The sequence below is a fragment of the Pongo abelii genome, chromosome 1 (assembly GCF_028885655.2).
Source record: "Pongo abelii isolate AG06213 chromosome 1, NHGRI_mPonAbe1-v2.0_pri, whole genome shotgun sequence".
Classification (NCBI taxonomy): domain Eukaryota; kingdom Metazoa; phylum Chordata; class Mammalia; order Primates; family Hominidae; genus Pongo; species Pongo abelii.
In genome coordinates, this window is record NC_071985.2 from 114,799,496 (window position 1) to 114,820,839 (window position 21,344).

General features: G+C 36.3%; 1 protein-coding gene across 6 annotated transcripts in view; it reads left to right on the forward strand.

The window, feature by feature from the left end:
• GDAP2 (ganglioside induced differentiation associated protein 2) overlaps positions 1–21,344 on the forward strand; it is a 68,445-nt gene that overhangs the window by 16,356 nt on the left and 30,745 nt on the right. For all 6 annotated transcript variants that reach the window (XM_002810362.6, XM_009245703.4, XM_063728008.1 and 3 more), the window contains exons 4-8: positions 732–885; positions 1,334–1,422; positions 7,162–7,238; positions 14,535–14,694; positions 16,755–16,911. In XM_002810362.6, the coding sequence (XP_002810408.2) occupies positions 732–885; positions 1,334–1,422; positions 7,162–7,238; positions 14,535–14,694; positions 16,755–16,911 (637 nt within the window). The remainder of the gene's footprint in view (positions 1–731; positions 886–1,333; positions 1,423–7,161; positions 7,239–14,534; positions 14,695–16,754; positions 16,912–21,344) is intronic.

Here is a 21,344-nt window from a genome sequence, read left to right on the forward strand (position 1 = left end):
AAAATCATCACCTTACTGTGCTGGCTGGGGGAGGGGTTGTTGCAGATTTGAGTGTTTTTATACAAACTTTTAACTGGGCCTCCTCTTTTTAGCGCCACATCCCACTTCACAGCATAGCCTTTACAAGTACTTAGGGCTCCAATTTCTGAGCCTTTTTAGCATTCTCTAGTAATAATAACAATAATTTCTTGTGCATGTATGCACTTTGCATATAGTAACTCATTTAATCCTGTGAAGTAAGTACTACTAGTATCCCTCTTAAATAGGAAATTGAGTTGTAACAAGGCCAAGCCCCTGCCCAGAGTGTCTTGACAGGAACGTGGTAGACTCAGGATTTGAATCAAAGCAGTCTGTCTTGTAGCCAACACTGCTTTTCAGTACAGATCAACTTGCTTCGTATTAGTTATCTCATTTCTGCAAGCAATTAGGTTTCTCTGCTCTGTTGAGTCAGTTACTAGTCAGTTGACATTCTGCCTTCCAAAATTTTGATGATGCTTATCTGCTTCATGGTCTTTCTCATTCTCTTTATCTGTCTCTGTGCTTATACCTATTGTATTGCTTCACTGTCATTTTGGGAACAGAAATAACAGAGATAAATACTTGTGTTCAGTCTATATTTTTAACCGAAATTTCTCAAAGTTCTCAATACTTTTTCTGTTTCATGCTTTCATTTGTTTTTGTTTCAGTTTTCCTAACACATCCAAACTTATGTGTGTTTCCATTGTTTCCAGGGTGCCGAACAGGTGAAGCAAAATTGACAAAAGGATTCAATCTAGCTGCCCGGTTCATCATTCACACAGTGGGACCTAAATATAAGAGCCGCTATCGCACAGCAGCCGAGAGTTCCCTTTATAGCTGCTACAGAAACGTACTTCAACTAGCAAAGTATGGTCTACTCATTTTCTGGACATAGCATATCATACATTGTTAAAGGCCCCAGTTTTTAAAGATAAAGACCCCAGTTTTTAGAGATTAAAAACCTAGCAGTGGAAGTCAAATTTTGAGGGACTTAGGTGATTTAGGAGGACCCTGACAATAGAATTATCTTTTCAAACTTAGCAGGATAAATGGGGTAGGTTTGAGTGACTTGAGAATTTAACCTTTTCCCATTTTTTATTCAGTTTTTATGTGAGATATATATCCTCCAAAGAGTGCAATTAAATTGTATATGAATAGAATTATTGAGTAGTACAGTTGGGTTAGCTATTATAGTAGATTTGTTGAAGAGGGAGGAAAGGAGAAGTTGAGCTAGATTTTGAAATTAGTTATGTGTTGTTGTGTATGTATTACAGATGTTTCTAATGCAATTTTTGTGTTTTCCCTTTGGTTGCAGAGAGCAATCAATGTCTTCTGTTGGCTTCTGTGTCATCAATTCTGCAAAACGTGGTTATCCTTTAGAGGATGCAACACACATAGCACTTCGTAAGTAATATCAGAGATGCTGTACATGAATTGAATCTTAAAAATTTTTTAAATTCTGGGCATGGTGGCTTATACCTGTAATTCCAGCGACTTGGGAGGCTGAGACAGGAGGATCACTTGAGGCCAGAAGTTTAAGGCTGCAGTGAGCTGTGATTGCATCTATGAATAGCCACTGCACTCCAGCCCGAGCAACATATAGTGAGACCTCATCTCAAAAAAAAAAAAAAAAGTTTTTTTTTTTTTTTTTCATTAAATAGTTACAGCCAAAGAATATTCATTGATTAAGTGATTGTGGCTCCCTGGAGGGAAGTTTTTATTGGCAAGTTGCAGAGCTCTCAATTTACTTTTTCGGGTTGACATTTTTATCCATTTGAATAAGGGGTCAGAAGACTTGCCTATTAATTTTTTTAATTTAACAGAATTTAATTGAGCAAAGAACGAGTCTTGAATTGGATAGCCCCCAAAACCAGAATAGGTTCAGAGCAGCTAGCCTCTTGAATTTGAAAGTGATGCTAAGTTAGAAAGTATGGCTAATGCATTGAGTAGTTAAATCAGAATTTAGAATAATCTTAACAGTCTGCAACAAATGCAGTCAGATTTCATGATATCATATTTGTATAACACTTGGCAGTTTAAATAGCCACATTCACACATGCTATTTGAATGTAAAATTCTGCATTTAGGTTTTCAAAAGACTGGGCTCAGTCAATATGAGCCAAATGTCTGTATGTGACATAAAAATATGGCATTCAGCTAAAGAGAGTCCATGATCTCACTGTATATATGCAGATTTAGACGACATCTTGAGTTTTATATATATTTCTGTGTGTCATATTGGATGAGACACTGACAAACAGGAGGACAAACAGTTTGAAACAGTAGTGGTGTTTCTCCTAAAGAAGAGCATGCTTTTAGCAAATATGATGTCCATCTTCAAATATCTAAAGGAATCTCATTTGGACTTATTCTGTGCTGCATTTTTCAAGCAGCAGTTCTTTGGGGTATTGTCATAAACTACAATGAGCATCTGGTGAAAGAACGCTATGGACCCTTTGTCAAGAAAAATGTGCATAAATACAGAATTTGCATGTTATTTCAGGAAGTTTACAGATCCTCATCAGGATTGTAGATAAGAACTCCAACTGTACAAGGCAAGGTCTAAGACCAAGTTATAAGGAAGAAAATGTTGGTCCCATGTACCATAAAACCTAAAGTATAATAATGATAATAATAATAATAATAATAAAAGAAAAAAAAATAAAAAAAAAAATAACCCACAGTTTAAAAAAAAAAAAAAAGAAGAAAAAAAAAAAATAACCCACAGTTTTAAAAAAAAAAAAAAAAAAGAAGAAGTCACTTCTTCAAGGAAGAGGCTCCCTTACCCTCTGTCAATCTACCACATACCGCTCCTTCTGAGAATGTATCAAATTTGTCATTTGATATTTATTTTCTTGTTGGATTGCTATCTCTACCTCTTCTTGAGGCATTAATAACACGAAAATTTCTTTGCTTAAAAAAAAAAAAAAAAAAAGAAAATGTTGGTCCCACTTGAGGTAGTACTAACTGTAACAGAAAAGTATTTTAGCGAACTTCTTGTCACTAGGAACATTCATGCAGAGGTTACAGGACCATCTGTTGCAGCTATTATAGAAAACACTTCTCATTTCAGAGACAAACTATACTAAATGATCTTTAAGACCCCCTGTTACCTCTAGAATTTAAAGTCGAAGAGCTGAAAGCCTTATTATATCCACAAATACCAAAAAGATATTTGAATGTATAAATTATTATTATGTAGCCTGGAGTTTGGGGTGAGTATCTGTTCAGTCTTAGTCTTATTTAATTATAACCTATTTTAAAAACCAATATTCTAACTGCTCAAGGATTTTATAGTAAATTTGTATATTTTATAATTAAGCTTATATACATTATATTAGACTGAGCTTGAGGGGCAGGGATCTTTTTATCTTGAATGCTTGACATATGGTACTTGCTCAAGAAATATGTGTTTTTAAAAGGGACAAGTAAATTCCACTTACTTTACTTAACAACCCTGTGTTTTAGGTAGTGTGGTGTCCGTTGTACAAATAAAGGGTCTCAGAAATTTCTCCTGTTGTGAGGGTTATGCAGACTTGGAGCATATATCCAGACCTTCTGACTCCCAAGTCTAGTAACCTGTCTGTTATACTAGATGATTCATTATGCTTGAGTTAGAACTGCTTCAGTGGAAGACTACTATGTTATTACATGCCTATCTTCTAAATGGTACCTAACCAAAGCAAAATTCCTGCCTTGATATAATTGCTCCTGACAAGGCTTTTGGCTGGTCTCTGCATTCTCTGATTTTGCTTAGTCCTTGTCATATCATCTCATAGCTTCTTTTATATATCTATTTTTTATTAAGGTAATCAGAAGGATTCTATTTTAAGGAGGCAGAATTATTTTGTAGAAAAGGTTCTGAATAGGGAGTTAAGAAGACTGGTTTTTAGTTCTAATTCTACCAGTCCAGCTCTAGCTCTGTGGCCCCAGACAAATCACTTGATACAGTACTATAAAAGAGGTCAACTTTGAGAGTAACAGCAGATAAAGATCAATAATGGGTATAAGGGACTTTGATGAAGCAGTTTCTAGAAATATGATTAGCAAAAAGGAAATGTACAGCTCTTAAAAGTGGGCACATTTGACTTATTAGGCCTTAAATCTAGTGGCAAAACTGTAGCATCTCATTCAAACACATACACAGAAGATGATGCCTTTTGCTTGAATACTTTATCAAGCATTTGGAAAACAAATGGCTTGTACACTTTTGTAACATATATGGGCCAAGAACAAATCTAATGATATAACTCTAAGTCCTTAGTATCAAAAGCTTTCTTATTAAACTATTATCAAAATTTATTTCATTTGAAGCCTAAGTAATATGTTTTTGATAGATATATTAAGACACGTGCTTTTTTTTTCTTAGTTCATGTGCAGTTTGTTTTTCTCCAGAAAAAGCCTAAAAAAAAACTGCATTGAAATAAATTTATCAGGTTATTTATTCATCCAACAAAAATTTAAGTGACTACTATGTGCTGTATACAAAATAATACAGTGGTGAGAAATAAGATGAAGGTGTTTGTTCTTGTGGTGTTTCCAGACGGGGAATTATAATGTCCTAGATGTCATTCTTACAAATTATAGGGTATTCACTAGATGTTTAAGCACAGGACATTGTGATTGGTTACAGAATATAGTACGCAGATGAAACTTTGAAAGGAAGAGCGTGGCCTGGCCTTTAGTACTAAAACCTTGGAGTCATGACATTAGTCTTCTTCACTGCTTTTGCAGAGTTAATTTTCTAAATGAATTCCACTGAGAGAATTCAATTTGGTTGCTATTTGGTATTGTATTTTATCTTCCAAAGGAAATAATATAATTATATTCTGGGAAACTATTATGCATGAACATTACAACTTGATGTCAAATAAATAGGAAACAGAAAATCTTTACGTATTTTTTTTTTCTTTTTTTTTTGAGATAGAGTCATACACTGTCGCCCAGGCTGCAATGCAGTGGGGCAAACACAGCTCAATGCAGCCTCAACCTCCTGGGCTCAAGTGATCCTCCCTTGTTAGCCCCCAAGGTAGCTAGGACTACAGGTATGCGCCATCATACCTAGCTAATTTTTTTAAAAAAATTTGGTAAACACAGGGTCTCACTGTGTTGCCCAAACTAGTCTTGAACTCAGGCTCAAGTAATCTTCTTGCCCTCACCTCCCAAAGTGCTGGGATTATAGCCATGAGCCCCCATATCCTGCTGAAAATCTTTTTTTGAAAGTTCATTTTTGAAAAAGCATTAAAGCAGAATAGAGGAAAAAATAAAAAGTAAATTTGTTATCTAACAGGAGGAGAGTTACGAGTGTTTGTTTAGTCCTTTAACAAATGGGTTTGCTCTGTTAGGTTCTTGAGATACAATGTTGAACAAAGCAGGCAATATGTAACTGAGCCATAAATTGTTAATTCAGTTACTAGTTACTTTTGAATGATTGCATATCACATCCGTAAGGTGTGCTAGGCCCCAAATTAAAGTAATATTAATATAAAATATACTTGGTCTTCAAAAAGCTTAGTCTAGCTATAAAATATGAGAAATTCTTAAAATGAAGGGTGTTCAAAAGATTCTAGAAGGGGCACAAGGAAGGGTGAAGATGGCTCTGGGCTGGGTCTTGAAAAATGAGTAGGAGTTCACCAAAAGAAGAGAATGGTTGATGAGTGATACTCTAGTCAAAGGTAGGCATGCAAGCAGAGGCAGGGCATCATAAAAGTAAGTGGTATGTTTTGAATACAGCAAAGTAGATTTGGCTAAAGCATAAGATGTGGGAGGAATAATTGAAAATAGGACTAAAGAGCTGAGTGGGCGAAAGTGAATAGTTGAGGTTGGAGTATAGAGAGTCATGCTAGGGTTTTTGAATCTTAACCTGTAAGTAGTGCAGAGCATCACCAGTGTTTATTAAAAAGGGTAACATGAGAAGATAACTCAGGCAACAGTGAGTATGTAGACTTGGGGAAAAAAGATGCAAGGAGAGCAGTTAAGAGCTTATTACCAAAGTCTGTGTGAGCCTTGAGAACCTGAAAGCAGAAAAAAGAAAGGAATAAATGTTAGAAATATTAGCAATAGAGTTAAAAGTCATGGGAACTATTTGAAAATGCAGTATGAAGGAAGAGGGAAAGGAAGCATCAAAGACAATTCAGGATTCTAGCTTGGATGATTGGTTGGATGTTGATATGTAACCAAAATAAGGAATGTAGGTAAAAAGGACCAGGTTTGTTCCGAAAAAGATGGCGGTCAGGATTTGGACCTGTTGGGGTCAGGTTTGGCTACATTGAATTTGAGGTCTCTGTGAGTTATCTAAGCAGATATACCCAATAGGCATCAGGTAATTCGGATCTTTTCCTCAGAAAAAAGAATATAAAGATTTGGGAGCCATCAGCATTTGAGGTAATACCTATCCAGCACATCAGTGAGCTAAGGAGAATAAGTATATCAAAAAAATAAAAAATATTGAAGGCAGAACCCTGGAGGACAACATTTTTAAAAGGTGAGGGCATGTGTGTTAAGGACTAAAGCTAGGGAGAGATCCAGTGAGTTAAGAACTGAAGTAAAGACCAGTAGGTCTTGTTATTAGAAGTTGATAAAGAAGAATTAGGATAACATAGAAATTAAGAAAAAAATAATTGAGCTTTGGTTTTGTGGAGTTTTGTCAGGGGCTGAAGGGCTGGGTAGGATAGCTAACACTGTAACTGAATGAATGGAAAGACACTTGTGCTAGATCATTCTGTCCCAAGAGAGAGGCCCCAGGGAATAAGAAGAATATACTGGATAAGAGAGAATTGTATGGAGTTAGCAGCATCTTCTACGGCCAGTCACTGTTCTTGGCATTGGAAATAGAGCAATAAATACAATAAAGCGTCTTCTTTATGGAGCTTTTATTCTAGTGAATGAGGCAGAGAGGGCAGGGAGGATAACAATACACAAGTAACTTCGTAAAATGTCTATCACAGTTGCTCTGGAGGAAAGCAAATCAGAGTTTTTATACAAGTAGTCTGGGCAGGCTTCACTAATAGGATATTACAAAGCAGAGTCCTGAATGAAGTGAGAAGTGATCCATTACAAAAATAAAACATTGAAGAGCTTGATTTTTCTTTATGTATAAGTAATTTTTTATTTATTGAGTAATCCTTCTATTCTTTTCCTTAGGCACTGTAAGGAGATTCCTAGAGATTCATGGGGAAACCATTGAAAAAGTAGTATTTGCTGTCTCTGATCTTGAAGAGGTATTTTGCTAACTGTTACATTATTTAAATCTTGTTTCTACCTTTAAGCATTTGCCTTTGGCTTATCACTATGTATTTACTGAGTTTCCAGCAGACAAATCCTAATGATCTATTTATGTATTTGACAGTGGGTCTTATAATCATTCATTGAAAAAGACTATATTGGAAACTAAAAATAAGTCAAGAAGGAGCATTTTGTTCATATTTTTTATAACTGTTGTTGCTGTAAGTGAAATCGTACAAAGTGGAGTTGTTCTGCTTGGCCCCTGTGTTAGCTCTCAAAGCAACACCTTCTAAGCACTGAGTGTTTGGAGAGCATAACTGGAAAACTACTATGCCAGAAAAGCTTTGGTGTCTGCCTGACCAGGTGACAGCCTAGTCTAGTGGCTGGCACTGTGAGGTTTATATGTTTTGTTATATGTAGTTAGGTTTAATATATTTCAATTTAATTTGAAACCATTTTAGAAAATCAGTTTATTCTTATCTCATTACACTTTATTTTAGAGTGCTTTGTCTAATTCAGCTTCTAATATTTCCAAGTTTTGTATTATTGAGCAAGTTAACCTCTCTGCTTCAGTAAAATAGAAATACTGATAGTACCTCTATCAGGTTTTTCTGGATAATAAAATAAGCTAATATGTTCGTATTAGCTATCTATTAGTGAAGTATCTATTCAAGGCATATATAGCTACATATATAACATATATATGTACTTTTGAATTTGCTGAAAAAAGGCACATTTACTTTATCTCTTGTTTCATCTAGTTTATTTATACTTAGAATCTTCCAGTGATCTTTTACTGAGTGTTAGCATGTAACAGATTTGCTATATTAGGTCCTGGGAATACACCAGTGAAAAAATCATGGTTGTTTCCTCAAGGAGCCTTTATCCTTTTGTGGAAATAGATAATTCAGATAAATTCAGATAATTGTGATAAAGGCATTAATGGAGGTATGGGAAGGATAGGACATAACTTTAGCCTGGCACAGGGTTAGGAAATGCTTCCCATAGGAAGGGATACATAAGTTGAAATAATTGTAAAAGGTACATAAGATTTGCCAAGGGAGAGAGGCAAGTGACAGCAGTCATACAAGCCTGAGCAAAGGCAAAGAAATAAGACATAGCATCGAGTGTTTAGTATTGCTGTTGCATAAAATGTGAGGCTGAGAGTGGCGAAAATGAAAGTTAGATAGGGATAAGATCATTCAAGGCTTTGTGTCACATCCTGTAAAATTTAGACTTTATTAATTATGCAGTGGGAAACAAGAGCTTTACGCAAACAAATGATGTCGTCTAATTTCTGTTTTAGCTGTGTGGAGGATGATTTGGAAAGAAAGACTAATGGCAAGAAGAGATAACAGGTGGTTGCAGTACTCCACATGAGAAATGATCAGGCCTGAACAAGGGTACTGGTAGTGTTAAAATTTTAAACATTTAGTAAATAAGTTCAATTGAGTTGGTGGCTGATTAAATACATACGGGAAAAGGAGTTAAACGTGACTTCTAGGTTTTTGGCTTGAGTGACTAAATAATGATGCCACCATTGAGATAGCAGATAGAAGGTGGGAAAAGTTTTGGAGATGGGATGAAGACAAATTATTTTCTGAACACGTTGAGTCTTAGAGGATCAGTGGATCATCAGGGCAGGGGCTCAGCGAACCATTGTGCTTATCAATGTGAAGCTGAGGAGTGAAGTCTAGGTTAGAGATTTGTCCATTTTCATAGGATAGGATACAAATGAGATATGGCTCTTGCTCTCAGGGAGTTGGCAGAGCTGCTGAGACAGCCAGGTAAACAAAGATCACCCTACAGTGTGCCAAATGCTCTGCTAAGGTATGCATCACAGTGCCGTGGCAACTTACCATGACACCTGACCCAGATTTAGAGGAACAGAGAATAAAAGTCTCTGCCCTCAGTATTCCTGGGAAAATAATCAACATTTACCATCTTTTTCTCAAAAGTCATTTGTGAATAATTTATAGAAGAATAAAGGGATAATGAAAAACAAGTTTATTAGACATTTTATAAGAATTTAAACAAAAAAAAAACCTCTTTGTATCAAGTAAATACTGTTGCACAAACATAAAAGATGAAAGAATACTGTCGCACATCCTCTTAGTAAAATGAGATTGTCCAGATTCCTATCACAAAATAGTATGTGATTAAGTTCTTCTTGTTGAATGACTGAATGAGAATACCATATTTCCTTTTTGTCCTTAGAAAGACACAATGGCTCATGCCTGTAATCCCAGCACTTTGGGAGGCTGAGGCAGGTGGATCACCTGAGGTCAGGAGTTCAAGACCTGCCTGGCCAACATGGCGAAACCCCGTCTCTGCTAAAAATAAAAAAAATTAGCTGAATGTGGTGATGGGTGCCTGTAATCCCAGCTACTAGGGAGGCTGAGACATGAGAATCACTTGAACCCAGGAAGCAGAAGTTGCAGTGAGCTGAGATTATGCCACTGACTTTAGTCGGGGTGACAGAGCAAGACTCTGTCTCAAAAAAAAAAAAAAAGAAAAAGAAAAAAATCATAAACTCATAGATTATTGAATTTGAGAAAGATAACCTAGAATATTGTTGTCTGAAGACTCAGAGTCTGAGATTTTACCTTATACAGTAAATCTTATGATCATCATTAGAGGGCTGCTATCTGTCTCCTTACATTCATCTTTGATTTATTTAATGATTCCAAAATGTTTTCTTCATTTGTCTTCTCTTTACTATTATGGACTGCAAATGAAAAATTCTGAATTCTCAACTCTGTCCAATAAAGTTAAAAATATACTACCTGCCAGAAAACTATAGAGCAATATCTCTTATGAATAGAGATGCAAAAATTATCAAACCAAATCCAGCAACATACAAAAGAATTGTATACTACCCCAAAGTAGGACTTATGTCAGGAATGCAAGATTAATTCAACATACAAGAATCTGAATCAATGTAATATATCATACTAATAGAATAAAGGATAAAAACCACAGGACCATCTCAATAGATGTAGAAAAGAACATTGAAAAAATGTAACGCTCTTTCTTGATAAAAACAGTCAACAAAGTAGGAATAAAAGAGAACTGCTTCAACCTGAAAAAGGGCATCTATGGGAAACCCATAGGTAACATACTTAATGGTAAAATACTGAAAGCTTTCTGCCTAAAATCAGAAAGAAGACAAAGATTTTTGCTCTTGCCAGTTCTATTCAACATTTTACTAGAGTTTCTAGCCAAGACATTTGGCTAAGAAAAAGAGATAAAAGGCACCCGAATTGAAAAGAACGAAGCAAAAGTATCTTTATTTGCAGATGGCATGATCTTATCAAAAATCCTAAAGAGTCCATGCCAAAAAAAAAAAAACAAGCAAACACTGTTAGAACTAATAGAGTTCCAGTGGGGTTACAGGGCATAAGATCAATATGCAAAAATAAATTGTATTTCTACACACTAACAATGACCTATCCGGAAACAAAAATTAAGGAAACAGTTCTACTTAGAGTAGCATCAAAAAAAGAATCAAATATTTAGAACTATACTTAACAAAAGAACCGTAAGATTTGTACGTTTAAAACTATGACCTCTTTGAAAGAAAATGTTAAAAACACAAATAAATGGAAAGACATCTATGTTCACAGATTAAAAGACTTAATGTTGTTAAGATGACAGTACTGACCATACTCCCTACATTATATTACAGACTTAACATAATCCCTATCAAAATCCCAACTCATTTTTTGCAGAAATTATCAAGTTGATCCTAAATTTCACATGGATATGCAAGAGACCCAGAATAATCAAAACCATTTTGGAAAAAAAGAACAACATTGGAAGATTCACACTTACGAATTTCAAAACTTACTACAAAGCTGTAGTAATCAAGACTGTGGTACTGACATAAGGATAAACGTATAGGTCAATGGAATGGAATTTCTGACAGTGGTTTCAAGACAATTTAATGAGGGAAAGAATAGTCTTTTCAACGAATAGTATTGGAACTACTGGATATCCACATGCCAAAGAACAAAGTTGTATTCCTACGTTATAGCAGATACAAAAATTAGCTCAAAAGTAATCTAGGACCTCAATGTAAGAGCTAAAGTTATAAAACTCTTAGAAGAAAGCGTAGGTATCAATCCTCTTGATTGTGGATTAGGCAGTGGTTTATTAGATATGGCACCAAAAGCACAAAGAGCCAAAATCAAAGTGGATAAATTAGGCACTCATAATTCAACAAAAGACAAATAAGCAAACTAAAAAGTGAACAAAAGTTTTGAACAGACATGTTTCATGCCTAGGTTTTAATTTACAAAGGTGACTGAGTGATGAGACAAAAGAGGTCTATGGCAAGAAACATTGTTTAAAAGAAAGAAAGAAGAGTTTAATGTTTTTCATAGTTCTGCTAGAAAAGAAAGGCATGGGTGCTACGCAGGGCCACGGGAGGAACACTGGGTTTCAGTCAGGAGGCAGAAGCAGGAGTGTGAGGAAATCCTGAGCCAGAGCCTTTATTGAGTTTTCCTTGGGAAAGGCAAGGCAGGGCAGGACTTACAGTTTAGGACTGGCTAGTTTGAATAATTCCAGCAGACTCTGGGCTATAGGAGTAACCTCTAGATTCCTGATATCTGGCCCTGGATGATTTAGACCAGGAGAAATATTTGCATGGTGTGTAAGAGTTAGATACGGAAATGATTAGGACTGTAGATTTGGGATTGGTTGGTTGGCATATGCAAGATGTGCTGTTTACTATCTTTAGGAATTAGTTATCCCTTACAGGGACAATCTTCCCAGGCCAGAAAGCTTTAAGATGTGAAAACATGATAAAATAGAAAACAAAAAAAATTAAACATAATTAACATACATTTATTTGAAGAAGATATACAGATAGCCACTAAACACTGAAAAGGTGCTCCACACCATTAACCATTAGAGAAATACAAGTCAAAAGCACTATGGATACCACTTCACACCCACTAACATGGCTATAATTACAAAGGGAGACAATAACAAGTGTTGGTGAGGATGTGGAAAAATTGGAACCCTTGTAGATAGTTAATTGGAATGTAAAAATGGCGCAGCTGCTTTGGAAAACAGTCTGGCAGTTCATGAAAAAGTTAAACATAGAGTTACCCTATAATGCAGCAGTTTGACTCTTACGTGTATACAGAAGAGAATTGAAAACATAAGTCTACACAAAAACTTGTACACAAATATCTGTAGTAGCATTATTTATAATTGCCAAAAAGTAGAAACAACTGAAATGTCATCAGCTGATGAATTGATTGAAAAAATGTGGTGTATGTATGTGTGCGTGCATGTGTGTTAGAATATTATTCAGCCATAAAAAAGGAATAAAGTACTGATACATGCTACAGCATGGGTGAACCTTGAAAACATCATGCTAAATGAAAGAAATGAGACACAAAATGCCACATACTGTATTCCATTTTTATTTTTATTTATTTATTTATTTTTTGAGACGGAGTCTCGCCCTGTCACCCAGGCTGGAGTGCAGTGGCACGATCTCGGCTCACTACAACCTCCAAATCCCAGGTTCAAGCCATTCTCCTGCCTCAGCCTCCCAAGTAGCTGAGGCTATAGGCGCCCGCCACCACACCCTGCTAATTTTTTGTATTTTTAGTAGAGACGGGGTTTCACTGTGTTAGCCAGGATGGTCTTGATCTCCTGACTTCGCGATCTGTCCGCCCCAGCCTCCCAAAGTGCTGGGATTACAGGCGTGAGCCACCGTGCCCGGCCTTTTTTTTTTTTGAGATGGAGTCTCACTCTGTCACCAGGCTGGAGTGCAGTGGCACAATCTCGGCTCACTGCAACCTCCACCTCCCGGGTTCAAGTGATTCCCCTGCCTAAGCCTCCCGAGTAGCTGGGACTACAGGCACACGCCACCACGCCCGGCTAATTTTTTATATTTAGTAGAGACGGGGTTTCACCATGTTGGTCAGGTTGATATCAATCTCCTGACCTCGTGATACCTCCACCTCGGCCTCCTAGAATGCTGGGATTACAGGCATGAGCCACCGTGCCTGGCCCTGTATTCCATTTTTATGAAATGTCCAAAAATAGGCAAATTCATAGTGACAGAAAGAAGATTAGTAATTGCCAGGTGTGGGAGAGGGAGGAATGGTGAATGATTGCTGATGGGTTTTAGAGTGATGAAAATGTTCTGGAATTAAATAGTGGTGATTGTACCTCCTTTGTGAATACTGTCTATGAAAAACCACTGAAACTGGGTATGGTAGTGTACACCTGTAATCCCAGCTACTTGGGACGTTGAGGTGGGAAAAATGCTTGAGTCCAGGAGTTTGAGAACAGCCCGGGCAGCATAGCAACACCTCATCTCAAAAAAGAAAACAAAAACAAACACTGAATTTTATACTTTAAAAGGGTGAATTTTATGGTATGTGAATTCTGTCTCAGTTTTTTTTTTAAAGATTGTATCTCAGTTTTTTTATAAAGGCTATAAAGATGGTGTCTCCAATCTTATATATGTGTTTAAAAGATGATGCAATACTATGGCCAACACAATATGAAAATGAAAGAAAATGATTTCTTGAATGATTTCATTGTCCTAGGTGATTCCATAATTTTTTTCTTACTATTTTATTTCAGTCTTTTTTAGTATAGTTTGTAATAATTGATGAGTAATTCTAGGTAATGAGAAAACAATTCCTAGGAAGATGAAAATGCAAAATGCTTCAAGATATAGGACAAATAAGAGCACTACATGCCTTTAATGTATTGCAGATTTATTAGTCCAGTGGACCAATCGATATGGGAATTACAAAATAAGATGAGTTTTATTCTGTTTGTTTTTTTTTAAGTAAAATTCATCTTTTTTCTTTGAAAAAAACTTTTAAGAAAGAATAAACATCATGAAAGAGAAATCCTTCACAAACAACTCAGAAGCTAAACCTGGTTGAATGGACCCTGATGGCACACTGAGGGTTAAGGAAGTAGCTAGTATCTGAGCCAAATCTTGAGAGACTGGTATCATTAGGAAGTGAAGGTACAGATGGGGACAGGAGTGGCAGGACTTATGCATTCCAGGTTCAGTGACCTGGAATTGTTAGGATGGGCATCACATTTAACTTGGCTAGATAACAATATCCTTATCTTTAACACAAAAGCTGATTGAGGGTTGCAGACAGTATCTAGTCTGAGCTCAGAAGTGGTAAAGTCTTTATTCTTGATGGAGGTTGTCTTCACAGTGTATGAACAGCACTAAGTACTGCTGAGGTCTTCTTTGTTTTGTCCTATTTTTCACAGAATGTCTTGCTTTTCTGACACAGGCTACTTACCAAAAGCTGCTACCTCTGTACTTCCCAAGGTCATTAAAAGAGGAGAATCGATCATTGCCCTACCTACCTGCAGATATTGGAAATGCAGAAGGGGAGCCTGTGGTACCTGAACGACAGATTAGAATAAGTGAGAAACCTGGTGCTCCAGAAGGTGAGTTCTAGAGCTCTAACTTTTTAAATCTCCAAAAATAGGCACCAATCACCAAAGAAGTAAGAAATTCAGCTTGACCTTTGGAAAGCTCTCTATTACCATGATACTACTATCAAGACCAGTTTAGAAGTTTTCAAGTTCTATTCTTGAAATTAAAAATAAAAGTATAGATAGATAGATATACGTCAAGTCTGTGTTAGACAGTGGGGATTAAGAGGTGGCTATAACAGCATTCTCACCCTAATGGAGGTTATAGTTTCATGCAGAACACTGTTGAGATAGTAAAGTACATTATTGTCTAATATTTTAAACAGCTTTCAGTATCCTCTAAAAATCATACTTAACATTAAATACTAAGACAATATTATAACCATTCATTTTGTTTCTTTGGGTTATATACTGTTGTAGGTTGGAGCAGTAAGTAGAACGTGTTAGGATGGGGGCCTTCTGAATCTGCTCTGTGTGACATCTTGTAGTGATGTTCATGTGTACATGTTTAAGGTCTTAAGTCCCTTCTGTGGAGATATGCCTCACAAGCTTCAGTGCAGGGACTGAGTCTTGAAATCCAGCAGTTTAGGGAATTACTGTGAAATTCCTAGAGTGAACATTTCTTTTAACAATGAGCACCAAGCCAAAATCTGTAGGAAGCAACTCAAGATTTTATCACAAGTACATAGACTTTAATCAAGTGGAGGGACTTATAAGTGGTCTAACATCAGGAAATGTGAAATACCTGGAAACCAAACTTTGCTGAAGGGGTAGTCATGCACTTTGGGTGAGCCTCCAGTATAGTATATCCTTGAAATAATGCAAAGAGTTGTTTTGAAATCCTCATGCCTGTGACTACCATAGAATTTTTCTTTCATAAAATGCATTTAGTGTGATAATGAGTGGTGAACAGCAAAACCACTTTGAGTGCTGGACAGTAGATAAGACTAATTAATTTGCTAAAAGATTCTCTTCTGTCCACCATTCCCAGAGTGTTTTATTTGCATTCATATCTCAGAAAATACTTTTTGTGATAGACGTAGGCCTTAGCATTCTTAAATATTTTCAAGTAGAATGTTAAATCGTATCTCAGAAAATACTTTTATGTTATAGATATAAGCCGTAGTGTTCTTAAATATTTTCAAGCAGAATGTTAAATCTGTTAAAATATATATAACCAAGCTTTACTTGAGGGATGTTTTTAATGAAAGCAGGCCCTTCCAATCTATTGGCCTGTCAGTTTGAGGAGCAGTGAAGTAGACGTGGGGAAACTCCAGCTGATTGTCCACCAGGTTGGAATTCAAGTGCTGGCATTGCCTTGGGAATTTCCCCATGGTACAAGGTTTGTTTTGTTTTGTTTTTGCTTAACAGATCTACCAAGACAGTGAATACCACACTAAGAGATAATCTGTTCCCAAGAGACTGATTTCTACTAATCCAACTCACAGTGGTTGTATGGACAGATTAGAAAGTTAATTTATTAATTTGTAGTGAAAACTGTAACTCTTATGGACGAAAATAACTAGGTTGGTATGACAGTGTAGAAAACCAGGATGCTAAATTATAACTGAAATATTTCTTAAGGATTGTGGATCATACTCTGTGATCCTGGTACATCCATGTTGGGATGTTACCTTACAGAAGAGCATTTATGCAATCAAATGCTTCCTCCTTCAACAGTGCTATATAAACCTTCCCAAATGCTTGTTTTTTATACTTTTTTGTCAGATGCTGTGCAATGAGCCATCTTTAAAGCCAGATACAATCCATTTACTTCTGTCTTTTTGTGTGTGACTACAGTCTACTCTTTCCTTCCTAGGGTTACAGCCAGGTCACCCTGATTGGATTTCACATATTGCTAAAACCTTTGTCACACATGGACAGGCAGTTTCTTTCATTATTTCAGCTTTTCAAATGCCTAAATCTGATTACAATTTCATTCTCAAAAATAACCTTGACCCCAGTTTTTTGAGTTACCTCACTGTCATCCTTACTGCAGCATTCACAGTCTGTTTCATTTACTGTCTAGTTTTAGCCTAAGCTCTCTATTGATAGTAGCATTTTTGTTACAGATAACCAAGAAGAGGAGGATGAAGGCTTGGGAGTTGATCTGTCTTTCATTGGCTCTCATGCTTTTGCTCGAATGGAAGGAGATATTGACAAGCAAAGAAAACTGATCCTTCAGGGACAGTTATCAGAGGCAGCTCTGCAGAAGCAGCATCAAAGAAAGTAAGACAACCCTTCAGGACTGTTAGATACATAAGGACGTCAGAAGCAAGAAAGGGACCTTGCATCTGATGCATGAGCTACGTGTATATATAATGCATTCCAATTTATTTTTCATGACAATCAGTGAGGAAGATATCGTCTTCATTTTGGAGGTGCAAAAACTCAAAGTTAAGAAAGTTATCAGTGGCCACAGTTAATATGTGGTGAAACCAGTGTTCAGATACATGTCTGATTTCAGAGCTCCTACCCTGTCTACTACAAGAGTAATGCCTCCATGCGAGGTTTATATTCTAAAAGGAGAAATTAGGAAAAGGGAAAGGCAGTTATAAAGCTTTTACTTAGCTCTACTATGTTTATAATTAAAGCATAATCTACAGTTGAATTAAATTTAAAAGAGCTTTATTTCTCCCTGACTTATCCCAAGGACCTTACAAGACATCCAAACCATTCCATTTCTTCCATATGTCTTCTAAAGCAATTTTGAAGAAATCCTTTTAAAAACATAGAAGCAGCTTTGTACTTTTGGGTAAGCTTTCCCAAAGATCAAGTCTTTGTAAAGCTAGCTGCTTTTCAAAAAAGTCTAAAGAAAATTAAAATAAACTATAAATGTCTACTATCCATTACCTTATAGGGTTGATTGAGGGTTAGCACCTCATAGGGTTTTTGTGAGCATTAAATGAGGTAATGTAATGAGCTTTAGCACAGAACCTGGTACTTGTCAAGCTCTTAAAATTGTTCACTGCTGTACTGAGCAAATCATGGCTTGTTTTATCTTTGAGCTTTGGTACTTGCCATTCCTTTTGAATGGGCTACTCTCATCCTTCAATTTCTATCCAGATTTCAAAAGCAATTGCCTCTGGAGACCTACCTCCCAAGTCTGGAACAGATGCCACCTCCTGTATGCTTTTTTCATACCCTGTACTCACCCAAAGCATAGCATAGCATTTTTCACGCTATATTGTAATGATGTCTGCATGCTATCTGTCTCCACTGATAAAGTGGGAGTTTGACTACATGATCTCTCTAGTCCCTTACAGAACTAGTATTTTGTGTCTCCTCAATCCCAGGTCTTCCTTTATTCTGATTTTAATTTGAAAAACAAAAGCATATGAGCCACTAGGGGGCACCAAGGAACAGCTTTTCCAAGTGAGGCAGTCACAGTCAAATGATAGTTTCAGTGGTTTCTAAACTTGGCCATATGAGTAAGACTCATCTGATGGACATTTTTCATTAAATACGGTGCCTGCGCTCCTCACATTACTGGGATCTGGGACTTCTTTAGTATTGAGTCTCCTTTGCGCTCTTAAAAATTGTTGAGGACCCCAGAGAGCTTTTGTTTTTATGGGTTATATCTATCAATATTTATCACATGAGAAATTATTTATTTTAAAATAACTGTTTCTTAATGAGAAAGATAGCAGTGTTTTTTTTTTTTTAATCTTGCAAATTGTTTAATGTTTGACTTAATGGAAGACAGCCGGATTGTCCTATCAGCATTCAAACTGCTGCAATAAGTTGTTTCGACTAATGTATATGAAGAAAACCTGACCTCACTGAGATTTTAATTGGAAAATGGAGGAGTATTTTAACAGCCTTTTAAAATAATTGGGATATTCTTCTTTGATACTATACCAGAATTTGATCAATAGTAGTGTTTTGAAACATAGTTGTAATGCAGAATCTCAAACTGTATCCATGAATTTTTTTAATTCTATTACATTAAAATGTGTTGTTCTGTATTTTGGACAGATTTCATAATAGGAATGTATAGCATGACTTTATAACGTGATATGTTAGCTTTTTGGAAAGTATTGATTCACTGAATTATTCAGAGCTCCAAATATTGACACATTTCATTACACAATATCAAAAAATTATATTTGTTAGTATCAATTGTGTAGTATCACCAATCTCATCAGAAAAGTATTTAATATTAGGAACTGTCAAGCTTCTGATGACAATAAAAATGTTTCAAATATATATATATTTAAAGCTCAAGTTTTATCATTGGAAACAAATACTGTTGATTATTTTTCTTGAAATGTCAGGGTCACTTTATTCATTTTTGGGAAAACACCTGCCACATATTCATGTTGAATAACTACAGTTTGCCCGTCATTCTTTGAAGTAAAAATGGTGTTGCATGAAAAAAAGCAGCTAGTCCAGCTCACAACTCAATCACACAGTGCTTTTCTTCAAGGCAACTTCACACTTCAATATGCAGAAGTACTTTATGTGTTCTTCCCATTTTGTCTTCCATTAATTTAAAAAGATGGGTTCTCAAGAACTGATTTAATAAAATTAATAATCTTTACTTCTCCATCAAAGACATTCTTAAATGCAGCTGGCCTTTTTTGTTTATTGGTGCCACTGCCTTGATTTGTGGTAAGGCTATTACCAGCTGTTTTTACCCATTAGTTGCTTTTGCACTATCAATGTAAATGTCTATGCAGTGAAAAATGCAAATAACGTTATTACAAAAATAGTTTTAAACTTACAGCCTCCTAAAGGCATGTCAGGATCTCTTTAAGAGTCTGCAGACTACACTTTGTGAACCACTGGTCTATGATCTCTCACCAGTACTTTACAGTTAGAAGGAATTTTGGTGATCATTTGTTAATAGTTTTCCAAAGTAGGGTCCACAGTCTATCAGCATTAGAATCACTAAGAGTGCTTGTTAAAAATCTGTGCCCCACACCAAACTTCCTGTATCAAATTTCCTGTCCTCCATGGAAAGGACTCAGAAATCTTCGTTCTAAAGTTTCTTAGATGATTCTTTTGTGCCCTAAATCACTGACCTAGTGTTACTCCATTATGTTACATAAAGTAAATTGATCCCACGGAGTGGCTTGCCCACAGTTACGGCTACTTAAGGAAGACCCTTCAATGTAGCCTCTGTAGCATATCTCCCTTCTCTACTCACCTTCAACCCACTTACAAAAGCCAACTTCAGAGCAGTTGGAAAAGGACTGGAGACTTTTTATATTTACATACAAAGAACTACGTGATTATCACCTTTCTCAAATCAGTCAACCTGTTCTTTTCTGTCCATTTTCTCTTTCTCTCTCTCCCTCTCTCTTGCTCACACACACACACACAAATACACACAAACTTATACACTACATACGTAACTCATTTCTCCATGAAATGGTACAGATATCTGGAAGTTTTAAGTTTGTCTTTGGGCTGGTTGCTGGTTTGTTGTTGTTGTTGTTGTTGTTATTTTTCTAAGTGAGTTGATTAGTTTTACTTAGTAACTTAGTTTAAGCCAGTATTAAAATAAATTTGTATTCACTGATCCCACACTTTCTGGAAAGGAGTCCTATAGCATGTAAAGCATTATCCTTTGTATTGGTAGAGGGCCTTGATCTTGAGAGTCATACTTGTAACACAGTTGGCTTTTTCCATTTTGTTTAGGAAACAATGAACACTTATTCTACAAGATAATATTCTAGTTGCAAGTACACAGAGATAAAGTACTCCCCATCTTCTGGAAATCCATGAATGAGCCACGCTACCTTGAGATGTCAGAAGTATTGAGGCAAAAGTTCAGAACTGCAGTCAGGTTGTGTGCACATACAGTCAACACACAGTTGCAGGCTTGGAGAAGAGCATAGCCTATGGCTCCCAAAGCTGTTTGCTTGAGTAAGGAGCTATGTCTGACCAAAAGATTTTTCTGATTTCCCATTTATGTGCCCAGTGTCTGTGATGATTGAAGATGAGGTCTTCTCTTATATCTGTAAAGCAGACTACTTCAGAGTGATGTTAAAAACTTCAGACAAAATAAACTTAATGGAGTTTATTTGAGCAAAGAAGTATTCATGAATCAGATAGCACTCAAAACCAGAAGCAGTTCAGAGAACTTCACTATAGCAGAAGGAGCAGCAGACTTTTATAGGCTGATTGCAGAAGCAAAGTAGAGAAATTACTTGATTGGCTACAGCTAGGCATTTGCCTTATTTGGGTATGATCCAGCTAGTTTGCCATTTGTGATTGGCTGAAACTCAGTTTAGTTGCTTTTTGTTTGTTTCTAAAATTAATCAGTTACAAGGGATTCCTCTAAGTTAAGTTTTGATATGGTTGTTTAAGGGTTCCTGGTACAGAAACAACCCTAAGCTAATTGGCCTCCTGCTATTTTGTTTTAACAGTGATAACCAGTTCTCAAAAGTATGGTCCAGGGAGGAACCTAATACTCTATTTTCTTCTGAAAAGTGCGATCCAGGGAACCTGATAAACTATTTTTATAATGTGGCCAGACATGGTGGCTCATGCCTGTAATTCCAGCACATTGGGAGGCCAAGGGGGGTAGATTGCTTGAGTCCAGGAGTTCATGAAACCCTGTCTCTTAAAAAAAAAAAAAAAAAAGGAAAAAGAAAGAAAAGAAAAAAAATTGGCCAGACATGGTGGTGCATGCCTCTGTTCCCAACTACACA